This window comes from Aptenodytes patagonicus, chromosome 2 (genome assembly GCF_965638725.1).
Source record: "Aptenodytes patagonicus chromosome 2, bAptPat1.pri.cur, whole genome shotgun sequence".
NCBI lineage: Eukaryota > Metazoa > Chordata > Aves > Sphenisciformes > Spheniscidae > Aptenodytes > Aptenodytes patagonicus.
The window spans coordinates 113,592,406-113,606,572 of record NC_134950.1 but is presented as its reverse complement, the minus strand read 5'-3'; the positions used below and the strand labels follow the sequence as shown (position 1 = coordinate 113,606,572).

General features: G+C 41.2%; 1 protein-coding gene across 1 annotated transcript in view; it reads right to left on the bottom strand.

Moving 5' to 3' along the window:
• GLI3 (GLI family zinc finger 3) overlaps positions 1-14,167 on the bottom strand; it is a 209,600-nt gene that overhangs the window by 182,424 nt on the left and 13,009 nt on the right. Inside the window, exon 2 of the mRNA XM_076330772.1 lies at positions 12,321-12,483. Coding sequence (XP_076186887.1) covers positions 12,321-12,444 — 124 coding nt within the window. The 5' untranslated portion in view covers positions 12,445-12,483. The remainder of the gene's footprint in view (positions 1-12,320; positions 12,484-14,167) is intronic.

Sequence of the window (14,167 nt, the reverse complement as noted above, 5' to 3'; positions counted from 1 at the left end):
GGACTGCCTGTTTATTTTTTTAATCTGATTCGCTATGTTTACAAGTGGTAGGAAAGCTGGTTATATCAGCCGCTCCATCTTTTTAGTTCTGTTTGAGCGACTTTGATTTTGTTTTTCTCACACCGCTAAGAAAACTATAATGCAAAAAAAAAAAATCTATAATCTGTGAAAAGGCTCTCTGAAATCCATCAACCAAGTTGTATCCATAATTGCTTCCCTGGCTTATCAAAAAAAGGCTCATTTGCATTATCTGTTATCTTTAGATACCCATCCTGGTCTATAAACAGAGTTATCAATCCCGTTCAGAGGCCAGTCCACAAATTGAAGTTTTCTATAAAGGGAATTAGCTATAAACAAGCCCGAGGCAATTTTCTTTGACAGCCAATGGTAAACCATAGGAAGTAACTTTAATAGTGATTTACAGTTCTTCTCTGGTTTCCATCCAACTTTTCCTTCTTGTGCTTCTGTTCCATCCAAAAAGGAATTTTTCAGATGTTCTAATTTCCCATTCAAGATGCAATCAATCCCAACTCTAGGTGTGTCTAATCCAATTTTTACGGTATGTTCATGGGCCAGCACCATAGAAAAAGAACTCTCTTTTTATTTTCTTTCAATTGCCTCTGCTGCAATCACAAGACTTGTCATCTCCTGGTGTGAAATGCACAACAGTAGAAGAGAGAGCGAAGGATATTGGGGGGGGGGGGGGGGGTGTGGAGAGAGAGAAATGAGCCAACCTACCAAAAAGAAAGGGGAAAAGAGATACACGAAAATAACATTAACATTTTTGAATTATCCTACATACTGAAAGCTTCCATTTACCAGAATAATTAATTAACTCAGGATTTTTAATTCCTGTGCAGAGTTTTTAAGTTCCTCATTTAAATTACAATATGCTGTTAGAAGTGGGATATTTAGGAATGGACTCCAGCTTCACACCACCCATCTTCCTCATCTACACCACAGTGAAGTCAGATTCAAGCCCTGTACCGCTTGCTCACACACACCACCCTTATGTACACGAGTAAACCCCACTGCCCGACCTCCCACACCACCGAGAGTCAGAGGACTGTTCCTCCTTTATGAACGAAAGATCTTTTCTCTTAGCAGCTTAACATACGTTCTGGCTAACTCTGAACTTCCAAGAGACATACATTTAAATATTTATTTTTCAGTCTCTAATTAAAAAATATCTCTAAGCCACTGACACACACAGTGGGTCTTAACGTGCATCACAGGCACAGCAAAGAAATAACAAGCAGGGATATGGTTCCTCTCTGGGTAAACTACAGCAAATTAAGGTAAAGCAGCCAAAAACCCACTGACAACAGAGACCTACGTGGATTTAAATCTGTGAGACCAGCTGCAGAACAGAGGAGAATTACACCCAAGGGTTTAGCAATTAATAAATATCCCCTGTATCAACACAGACCAATAAAAATTGTTTCCTTTTACATTAAGGAAAAATACATTTATAACTCAGACCATGAAGCCTGTACACTCTCCTATTCCTTTTCTCTATATATGCATATACATGGGGGGCATATATACATATATATATGTATGTATGTGCGAGGGTTACTTTTCCCCTGATTGAAAGCTACCCTAATGGGTAGGCACTAATGGATTTGAAGTGATAAGGAAAAGGCGGACATGCAAAATGCTCCAGAACTTCTGTTCCTAATCAATCACCAGAGATCAGTGACATCATTCATGCCTTTGATCAGAGCTCCCCTTTCAAGCTTAAAAAGGGGGATAGATTGACCCACACCAGCAGAGGGACTGAAGAAACACCTAGGATACAATTCACAGTGAAATATGAGAAGTCACTGGCATCCCTCTTCAGAAAAACTATCCCTTCCCACCTTCCTCAAGGAATACAGCGCGCATTCCAGAGCAACCAAGCACAAACAACAGATTTATCTCTTTCCCCAATAATTAGAAAACAGCCAGGGAAACAACACATCACAAAATCCTTTCAGGTTTTTTTTCCGAAGCCTGCACACACATTTTATCCCAAGCAGGCAGTTTATTACGTTTGCTTGCGTGTAAAAATCTTCTCAAGTCCATGAGTACGAAAAAAAAAAAAAGGAACTTATTTTTCCAAAATGCCTGAGCAGCTTTAACAACTAAAGGCTGACACCCATTTTTAAAGAAGAAATAATTTTCAGGAGAACCAGCATCATGGCAAGCGTTCGCTACACTTAGCACCAGCCTTTGTCCACGTCAGGGCATTCAGAGAGTTCGGATCACTAATCCCACTTCAGCTAAAATTGAGCTCCATTGTTTCTCAGTTCATCTGAGTTTCCATGGCACTTACTAGGACTTAAGTGTTATTTACTTAGTGCGGTTTGTTAAACACAAAAAACAATAACTAAGTCTTAACGTGAGCATCAGGTTTGCTTTTTTTTTTCCCTTTTTACTTTCAATAAGCTCAAGACGCAGTCAGCGTTTTACAGGCTCAGAGATTTCTTCCGTCTAAAAATCTTCGAGAAAAGCAAAGTTGAAAACAGACCTGAAAACATTCACTTCATTGTTTTGGCTTGGTTTTCCCCCATCTGTATTTTTAAAAAATCTAATTGTGCTTCCTGAACAGCAGCAAAAATGTAGTTTATTATCTCCCTCATCAGGTGATCAATGATTTCATTAATAAGACAGATAACAAAACTGTCATATCATCGACACAGTTATGAAAGATGATCCTGGCTTCTTGCTCCATTTTCCAAGGTCTGGGATTCTCTGTGGCAGCTCTGAGTCCATTCAATATTTTCCACAGACAGAGAAAAGTGAAAATCCATTTTGAAACCAATTTCAATTAGGATCCAGAAGCTGTTATCACAGGTGTCGCAGAATGGGCCCGTAAGTGGAAATGTCGCCTATCCATTCTGAAATGAAACCTTATCAGGGGCTACAAAGATGGCTGAGGACAGCCTATCTGTAAATTACTTTTCGTCCTGTGTTAACTCAACCCTAGTTCTGTCATATGGAATTCTTTCCAGCCCCTCGTAATAATCTAATGACTAACTAGGCGCTGCACCAAAATGGCTTTTATTCTGCTCGGGCTTCCCCCGCCGAACGGGGCTGCAAATGCAAATAACCAGAGGCGGCCAGGCGAGCCAGCGTATTTAGTAATATCATTTAAAGCTCTCATAGTTTATTACGGGGAAGTAACGGGCTTGCATTCTGAAGCCTGTCTCCACCCATTGCATTCCTGGTGATTTTTCAATTGCAAACTCCAAGGCCCAGTTATTTCATTAATTCAGCACCCAAGTAGTGAGGCTTTTCTCTCACATCTTTCAGTCTCCTTTTAGCAAATTATCCCATGACGGAGGATTTATTCAGTCAAAGACCTCGGACTTTGAGAGGCAACAAAAGAATCAAGAGACTTTCTGGTCCACCTGCCTGGCGAATGATGAGGCAGGGTAAAGCCTCCCCTAGAGAAACCAATCAAACCATTGTGTGGCACAGTCAGACCTTTTCAACTGTCAAGCCAGGAGAGCAGGAAAAGAGATGAAAGAACTCAGGATGAAGCTACCATTTACAGAACCATGTGGGAATGGTCTCCGAAGATTTAATAATTGGGATGGAACTCAACTTTCTGAAAACTAAAAGGAAGAACAAAAAAAAAGGGGGGGGGGGGGAAAGGGGGGAGAGAAAAAGAAAAGAGAAAGGAGAGAAAGAAGGAAAGAAAAGAGAGAGACGAGGAGGAGGGGAAAACGCTACCAGTCAGGCCCAGAAGGAACTTTTCTACAAAATCCTCTGTTGTTATGTATGAACCCCTACACTGGAAAAGAAGAGAAAAGCAAGCACACGACGGGGACAGAGAGAGAGCAAGAGAGAGTGTGCACAGTTTGTAATACTAACTTAAGTTTCAGCAATTTATCATCTCATCTTAGGAAAAACTCCATCAGTATAAATCTGTTCTATTCAGCAGGACAAAAAAACTCCCTGCGTTCGGGATATCTGGGTGCATTTTCAAGCTATTGCATGTGTGGGACTTAAAGTTTTTGCATTTCCACTTGGCTGCATGTGGAACATGCACGAGAAGTCATACTAAATGAATGGAAACCAGCGTATTTGAAGCAGTTGGCATGTGCAAAGAATGTGCACACACAGCTCCTGTGTAGCAAGACTCCAGCTGATTGCAGGCACAAGGTTAGGAGCGGCTTTTTGATAATCTGACCCATGAAGCCTTACAAGCCAAATTTTAAAATCATCTGAACAAAACCCAGCATTTCCTGTGTACTTCTCTTTTCCAAAGTGCCTCTGCACACTTGAAATATACATTCATCAGTAGGTCCAGATCACATTTACAAATAAATCAACATTTTTCTGAATCGCCAGCCTTACAAACAAAAATAGCATCTGCAAATTAAATTGTGACCACTTGCAGTATACATCAAAGGCAAAGACTTCTAATGGGAAATAAGATAATAACACAGCAATAAAATCCATCTCATTCCCTCTTAGTTGGGATGGCAAAAGAATGCATCTCCCTCCCCTCCCACCCTCACCCTAAAATAATGAGATATGGCTTGGAAAGAATACAGAGAATGTAGTTTTAATACAGTACCTTCTTTACATAATCACACACCATACCCTAAGCACACTTCTCCCACTTATTGGCATATCTATTCAGTAACAATTTCTACATACGCAGAAGCTGAGGTTTTATACCTTCCGGAAAAGAAAAAAAAAAAGGGGGGGGGGGGTAAATAGAAACATACAGAGCAGGGATATAACCAAATGCAACACTGACACCTGATTATTTCCTTTGAACTGGAAACAGATATGAAATAGAAAACATCTAGAAAAGACGAACGTCATTTGAAAACCTGTTAAGGAATTTAATTACTTCAACTGCCTTAATTTACACAGCTCAAATCGTAAAGCCAAATACTGTGCCTGCCAGAGGGGTTGCGTGGTTTTAAGTCAGTTAGAAGGATTTTTTAAAATTCTTTTTATTTACTTTAAGAAGATCTACCCCATGTAGCTCCTTCACTTGCAGATTCCCAAGTCCGGTCTCTTTTCAGGACCCAGGAAAACTCTCAGGATGCGAAAGTTTTCTGCCTTTATTTTTTCAGTGCATTTTCAATCCTCCCCAGCCACCTGGCACCCATGTGCTTGTTGACACCCATTTCCAGCGGCTGGGAGGAAGGTGCCATCACTTGGAGCAGCAGTGCTGTGCAGCACAGAGCCTTGCCACGCTGCCATGCAGCCTCTCCACTTCGGTGGCACGGGCTGGCACAGCGATGCAAGGTCATTAGGAGGCCCTTTCTCTTTTTAGGGTAGCTTCCCCAGAGACCAGCACTTAACAGCAGTAAGTGAGCCCTTTTCTGGAAGGCTAACAATATCACTGAAGCTTCAGCTGCCAGCAGCCTTTTTCCTACTAAAAATCAAACCTCTTGGTTGCTCCCCCGCACCTCCCCAGTACTGTGGGCTGTAATGCCTGAATTTTTTGAGGTCTGATTGATACTGGACTCCTGCAAAGCACAAGCTACAGAGCATGGTACCGTTGCCATACTGTAGACACCCATTTTAAACCTTTTTTTTATTATAACTTCGTACTCTATTTCAAAACCCAGGTACAATTGTAATACGGTTGCTTGGGTGTTTTGCGTTTGGTTTTTTTTGTTTTTCAGGAAAAAAAATCCCCAGTGTGTAATTCCCTAAATTTAACCTCCACCTTGTCCAGGCGGCAAGCTTCTGCTGCTAACTAATGTTTTCTCCCGATTCCACCTCGTGTTATCCAGCAGGATGTTAAGTCATTACTTACTGATTACAGTGATTGCAGGGATAAGCCACTCAATCATCTCTTTCTGGAACTTGCAAAGGGATGCAGGAGGATTGACATTTAATATCCCTTATGCTATTAACCACTGCAGGGAGGGGAGAGAAGGGGGGAAAAAAGGAGGGAAATCTTGGCAGAATTAATGAAGCAATACTGTATTGCACTTGCAGCTCATTGGCTTTAGAGCAGGGTAAGGTTAGGGCTGGCTCACTGAGTAACAACACTAGAAAATAGTATCAGGCAGAATGAGTTACTACAGTCTTCAATAAACTCTAACTTGATGACTGAAATTTTATTAGTAAGCATAAAGGACCATGGGTGCATTACTCTGAATGAACATGTACTTAATCAGCTACTCACATCAGATTACAATATACCAAGACATGCAGTCCCCACTTAATTACAACCTCCAATACTTTTGCTTCCAATACTTCCAAGCATCAGGAGAGTTTATCCACCCCAAGGATAAGTACCTTCTTTTAGTTCATCCTCTTAGGACCTGGCCACAATTATTAGAACAGAAGGGTACACAAAATCTTACAAGTTCAGGTCTTTGCCCTTACTTTTCTGCGCTACCACATGCTGCCCTTGCTTTTCACGCTGCTGTATGCCACCGTTACAGATGATAGGAATTACTTGCAATATTTGTCTTGCTGAAAAACAAAACCCTCAGAAAAAACTATACATTGAAGTCATCACTTCCAATATCTAATACTACAGGATGTTGTCTCCTCCTTGACCTGAAAATGAGAAGTGAAGAGGGCCCCTCCATCCCCTTTGATTTCAGGAGGAAGAGAGCATCTACTGATCACTTTGTAGAATCAGGTCTCATATAATCAATTCGGGACTCAATTTGCAGGCCACTAAAATAGTACAGGCAATGTTTCTTGATACCTAACAACCTCTTTCAAACCCTGACCTCTCAAGGGGACCCTGAGCACATCCGTCCAACGAGGGGGCCAAGAATGGGTATTATGATTAACACCTATTTTATGGTGAGCTGGAAGGCAAGCAGCAGGACAAGTAACCAGCTGAAAGTTTAAACAGGAAATGTGATTCTTACAGGGTTGCAGACTGCTGAATACTTCCCTCATTCAACCCTGAAAGAACTACTAGGGGGGAAAAAAAAAAAGGAGACCTAGATGAAGCTGGCTCTTCTTCTGAAAGAATCAAAGTAGACGCATGAACTTCCTCTCATTTATTCATCTATCAAGCTTGGTTTTAAGTTACATCATCATTAAGATAATAATTTCTGCTTTCTATCACTTTAAAGTATGTTCTCAATAACTATCTGATTCTGATAAAGGTAGTCGAGTCCACAACCTACATACGTTTATAATTAGCTTTTTTTTTTAAGGCAGAGTAATAGGTTAATAAGAAATATCGGATTACACTGGAACAAGCTCATGGGTCAAAAACTAGACAAAACACATCAAACTGAAAATAAGTGCTTGCCTGTCAGACACTGAAGGAGTCTCTATACAATAACTGCATTGTTTTAATGCAACATTAAAAACATCAGTTTAGAGCCAAAATGTGCAAAAGAGGAAAGCATTTTAGTCACTGACAAAATTCATAAGCCAAACAATAAATAAATCAGGATGGAACACAGTATTACAATCTCCTGATGTTCTCCAAGCAATGACGCAAACTGCAGCTTTGCCTTGTAAAAGTATTAATTCAGCCCTCACAGAAATTCCCTGTACTTTTCAGAAAATAAAGTGAAAAATTAATTATATCCATGCTACAGATTAAGTGGAAAAAATAAATTGCATATAGCTGAGGGCTGTGTTAGGTTAGCGTGGGGTTTTTTGGTCAACGCCTCTTAGGAAGTACTCTAACAATAAATCTGATTCACCTACGAAGCAGAGCGTAGAGTCGAAGCGGCCAGCCTGGAAAAGCATTAAAGCCACTGCCTAATTGTAAGCATGCAAATACCCACATTAGGGCCAACAGAGCTATTCCTATGCCTAAAGCGAGGTGTTCGCTTGAGTACTTGCTGGACTGGAGCTCAAGACTTTACTGCAATGCTGGGATTCAGGAGGGCTGGCGATTCCCCGTGCCGGGGTGCAGGAGCGTACTGCAACCAGCACGGGCAGCACGGCTGCGCAGGCAGGGGAGCGAGCGGAGTTTTCTGCTCCAGCACTGCAGTGCTCAGCCTGACATATCGACTTAGCATGCTGCTGATCTCAGCGATAGCTCATATGCCAGGCTGTGAGGCATGGCGACCGAGGAGCAGGCACGCTGCTCGCCCTGCCAGCCCTGGCGCTCGCCAGCAGAGCAGCATGGAGGAATAGCCGAGAACAAGCCTCCATGTCGGCGTTCATCACACTTCAGCAAGGCAGGTCACCGTGTACGCTCCTGCAACGTTTACAGCATTCACCTGAAGATTTCTTTTTAATCCTGGGATTACTTGAAATTACAGGAGGTACCATATTATCCAACGGAGGTCTAGCAAAGCAGGTTTCATGACCTGCATGCAATACCAGGCGAAGGCTCTCCAAGGGGACCACAGAACTAATTTTAATGAGTTTATCAATGGATACCTCTCTTCAGAAAGCCAGTCCTTGCACAACTTGATAGAAACCTGCGTGTGCATGCAGCAACTTTCAGGATGATGACCTAAATCCATGCACTGACATGGTAGGGAACAGGGTCTTACTGCTTTGTCTCCAGAAAAGTGGCAGGGATGCATGTGTGAGAAGACAAGGCCTGACAACACGGCACCGTGGTAGCAAGGTGGTCTGGGACACTGGCCTCATTACTCCAGTGTAATACCAGTGACATGGTCATGACATAACAACTGTATTTATTTGTTGCTGTTATTACTTTGCCAAAGCAGATCAGTCTGAGGCTATCAAATCACACGATACACAAAAATAAGCTTACTTCGTACCGTAGCACAAACTTTTTATTCATACAGCCTTTTGTGAATTAACGTCTCCGTTAATAGTTTTCTTTAGCAGTTTTCCCCCCCTTGGATATTAGCCTAGCAGTAAATATAGCAGTCAAACAAAGAAGGAGTAAAAGGAACAATTTGCAAAGAAATGTATCCTAGTAAACTGCGTGCAGTTTGGCTGAGATACACAAAACGAAACACAAAGGAGAAAAAAACAAAAGCTTGCAAAAATGAATTCAAAACAAAGCAAGAGTGGTCCCAAATTACAAAGTCCTGCTGGGGATCAAAGTGCACCAAAGATTTTTGTTAGTTATTACAAGTTATGGTTGTATTTTTTTTACTTTTTTGATCACACGTATTTTAAAAGAAGTTTTAATTTTCTCCAGCACGAAGACATTCCCCACGTGTTTCGGCCTGGAGCACATTTTAATGGCTTAGTTATAAATCCCTGAAATTACGGGTTTATAATGGAAACGCTGGCAGGCCCTTATCTAACACATATAACACAGCATTTTTGCAATATAGTCAGAGTTTGTAGTTAGGTGAGTGCAGCAGAAATCTTTTTTATGTTAAGTAATGACAGGAACTCAGAAGTTGTTGCTAACATGTAAACTACAGCCCGTGCTTACTTGTTGTTTGAGTCTACAGCGCAGCTGGTACCTTCCAAGGGGCACCCACAAGTCTGGGCCTCATAACTTGCACTGCATAATTAGGGTTAACACACGAGCTGCCCTTCCAGGTCACCTTTCCCACTTTCTTTCCCTTACACCTAGGTTTACACCAGGCCCTTCAATAAACAGTTTGCACATCATATGATTTAAAAGTTTTCCACACTCAATATTCATTTTAACACAGATTCTGCTACTGGGTGTGCTACTCACTTTTGGGAGCTGTTGAAATAATGGCATTTTCTTTGTTTCTTCATGATTGTGAGCTTCGCATAAAACCCATAACTAACAGCTTTCAATCTCTTTATGATCCAAGTTCTGACTCCTTCAGAAGACAGCAGAGCTACTGAGAAAATACTAGTTTCTACATCGCACCTCAGACAGCTGTCACTCAAGTACATGTTATCCTGCAAACTTTGCTAATTAATGTGTTGTCCAGAAGGAGATAAGCACTGATATTAGATGTGCTTACGAGTTGACATTGGTATGACAGGCAGATGTTGCTCTGCAATGACAGCAGTCTTCTGACAAAAACAGCAAGGATCATTCTGTCTTTTTGTTATTTTTAAGGGTATCCCTTACCTTGTTTAACAGAACATTCAAATGCAAATCACAACCATTTAACATTACCACAGCCCCCTGAAAAAAAAAGGCACTGAATCAACAAAAGCTGCACGTTTTGTAGGAGTGGTGTCTTATATCAACGGATGATGTTCCTGTAGTAACACCCATTCCAGCATTAAAGAACAAAAGATGCAAATGCCATTGGAGCTCCAGCTTTCACGCAAATTGGGTCCTTGTAACCAAAATTCATTATCATGACAATCATATCTGCAAGAAGCAAAACTTTAAAACATTGCAACAGTAAAACTCACGTTTAAGTTCCTAAAGTTTTGGTATTAGTATTTGTTTTGGAATATGCTCCATGGAGTCTCTACACAAAGAGGAAATTTTTCATATCCAGGAAGGAATGGAATTTTTTATCCCTTTGAAGCCCAACCCTGTAACTCTGGAAAGTCGTTTGCTTGGTTATACATGAAGGTAGATTAGAAACCCTAACCTTGGAGATCCTGGTGACTTCCCTAAATACAAAGACTAACAAGACCAACCCTTACCCACTGAAAACAAAGGTAACTGTCATTACCTTAACCAAACGCAGCCTCAGGCCCCAGGATGTGTACTACATTAGCATCTCATTCCATTAATAGGAGACAACTCCAGTGACAAAAATTTCTAGTCATTCATTAGACTTAGAATCATTCCAGCTCTTGGGAGGTTTATGCCCTGACATGCAGTAATACACCACCTAGATGAAGCAGGTAGTTAAGAACTAATGTTACCGTTAAAGCTGGTAGGTAGAATAGAGAGAAAAAATTATTTGACCACAGGGTAAATCAGTGCCAGAATTAGGCAAAAACATCTTGAAGGCTTTATTTTTAGCCCTCTAAATTTAAATGTTTAATGATAACGTTAAAGCTAGCCCAAACAGTCAGAGGTATGTGCCAGTATCGCGTTTGAGCACAAACCCCTGACACATCAAAGAATACGCATATGTGTTTAAGTGTGCATCTGTTTGAAAAGTTGGGCCAATGTGGAAAATCCTATTATCGAAAAAAAAAATACAATGGGGAGTTCTTCAGCTAATGTGAACCACTGTAATTCTATTGACAGCAACGGATCTGTGCTGACTTACACCAGCTGAGGATCTAATTTCATATGCCTTAGAAAACTGATGCAACTTTTTCCATAGCTGCTCAAGAGTTTCTATACTCTCGTGGGGATCAACTCGAACTAGTAGGTCAGCAGGTGCTGAGCTTGCTTTGAATCTGAAGTCAGTCACACAGAAGGATACTGGGACATGTGCCATCTAATTTTTACTGACCCACAGAGATTCCCCTCTAGTATGGCTGTAGTATTCATGTATTTTCTGCTTTAGTCTAGTGGGAGATAGATACATGTTTCTTTGAGAAAGCAGAAACCTTTCTTCAGGATATCAAAGTGAGAACCTGACCTGAACCACAAGCCCAGATGAGTGAGCATGATGGAAGCAGAAAGGATGAACAGAAAATGTTCTGCCAGGAATACACCAGGACTCCAAAATATGCAGAAAGACATCTTCCGGTTTTAGCCATTATTAGACTGATTTGCAAAAAACAACAGTTAATCTGCAGCTATCCAAAATCCACGGATCTAAGCTCTGCCCACACCTTTTCAAGCAATTTTTTTCCCTAATGCAAAGGGAGTTTTGCATTAGTAGGGACCAATACACTCAGCCCTCTTACACTGAACAATGAAAGGGCCAGGGCTGGGATTACACACTCTCTGGACAGGCAGAGAATATACGTAAAATTGTCAAGTGAGGTAATCTCTGGGGAGAATTAAGCAAACTACTCCAGTTTTGCAAATCTACAAGCTGTACATTGACAACTCTGAAATGAATTCACGGGAGGATACGCTCTTAGCTTGATGTTTTGTCCCTGGCCATTAAAGAACTTTGGGGAGGTGGGGGCAGCCCTTTGCGAGGAGCAAGTTTATTTGTAAAAGGAGAGAAGAAAAAAAACCTTTGCCATTAATTTTGACAGAGCTACTTCTGTCTCTTTTGTAATAACTAATTATCTAACTAGTGTAAGAGTTTTCAATGGCCAAATGCAAAGCACTCGCAAGCCCTGCCAGGCTAATCAAGACAATTTCCAAAACGCCAAAAACAGGAACTTCCTATAATAAAAAACTTAGCACATTTACATCTCAAATTAGAACATCTGGAAGAAAAAGACTACGCCTGATGCCAAAACAGGCCTTATTGTATCCTACCACTTTCCACCACCACCACCCTGCCTTGTTTGTTTTCTTTAGCTTTTCCTTAGAACAAACACTGATCCAGGTGCAAATGCTCAATTCGCAAGGAATGCAGTGAACATAAAATTACTGTAGGTTTGGCTGCTAGTAAATCCCTGCTGTTACTCACCATTGGAAGTTGTGCTGGAGGCAACAGCTTTCTCACTGACATCTGTTCGACTGGAGCATTTCACGATGGAATTCTCCACTTTTTTCTTCTCCGTCGTGGTAGAGCTATGGGACTGCGCCTCCATGATGACTTCTCATTACTTCAGCTCTCCTTGTACTAATACCTGAATAAAATAAGAGAGCCATAAACTTTAAATACTATGCAAAAGCTTGGCCCAAAACCTCTCACACCTCTCACCTGAAGAAGAGCCTGCAGCACAACTGAATTACCAGTCCACAGGCCATTTCTGGATGCCCATCAAATCATGTTTGCATGCATGAATTCCTGAAGAATTTAAGGAAACACTAACACCAAAAATAAGCGTGTTTGCCTTTAAAGAAAACCAGTATCACAAACCACTATGCTGCTTGATGGGTAGGCCCATTTTTTTCAAGCCTGTAGGGTTTTAATGGACCCAGGGGAAAAAAGCCAGTATTTTTCTCCTATGTCCAGAGCGCTTTGGAGCAACGCAAAAGAAATCAAGACAGACCTTCATGTTGACTATAGAAGCCAAATATTTAAATTTCAACATTCACGCTATCTGAACACACTGCAGCAAGAATTATCCTGTCTATCTCTACACCTTGTCCTACCCATGTAAACATCTCTCACTTTGTTTGTTCAGAAATCTAACTCAAACAAAAGTGCATTGGAGCAACACCCTGAAAACCACAGGGAAAGGCAAATATTATTGCTAGTGGCAGATAATGAGATCACTTTCTTTTGCATGAAAACGCTGAGAATGGAAAACTCTGCAGAGGTGTGTGTCTGGTTATTCTGCCGTTCCTGGCTGTTCTCAGTGTCATCTCCAGTGATACATTCATTTTATACCCCGCAGACCACTTCTCCTCATTCTCAGAGCTTTTGACATTCCTGACAGAAGCCCACAAGCTTCCAAAAGGGTAACACTGCTTGTGCAGCAGTGTATCCACGCCAGGCCCCAAGAATGCAAGGATCTTGGGCTGTGAAGAACACAAGCATTGCCAAGTGCTGGTCTGCAGCTTAACTTGACACACACCAATCTGTCCAAGTAAGCTCTACACAAATCATTAATATTCAGCACACACCATGCTTAGAACCGAAGTACCTGGGTACTTTGGTAGTTTGAACACGATCCTATGCAACAACAACAAAAAATAATAATAAACAAAGAGAGTGTTTTCAGCTCTGAGCAGCACTGCAGTCATTAGCTAAAGGAGTCTGAAACGGAAGTCGCACTGTTCTAGAACAACATTTAAATGAATTAAAAAACCAAAGGCTTCAAAACAAGCCACAAAGTAAACTATAATGAAGTGTAATTACATTAGCAACCTGTTTCCCCAATTCTGACAGGCAAAAAAAAAAAAAAAAACCAAAACCAAAAAAAAGGCTACAAAGCCAATTCATCACAAACACAGCTGTCTAGTAAACCTTCCCCTTCCCACCTCCCTAGTAGGAGTTCTTTTTTAATAGCACAATAAAACACTCCAAAGCCTCATTGTTATACAGTAGGGATCAAAGAAGAGCCCAATCTCTAAATGAATCGTTATTTAGCTGGGCAGCACAGCCAGAGAATTGGACTAGATATCAGAGACGCTCTGCCACTGACCTACTGGTCTAACCTTTGGCTAGGCATTTTTCTTCCCTTGAGATCCTTTCTTGCTAAAAACAGGAATAACAAAGCTCTGCCCGCCATGGCAGAGTACTTGTAAGAGTACTTTCAAGATCTACCTGTGAAAGTGCTATAAATATTATTGTGATCTGCAAAACGACTTCCTACCAGAACATGAAGGGGAATGCCGGGTGTCTTCAAAGATGAAGGAGAGGTC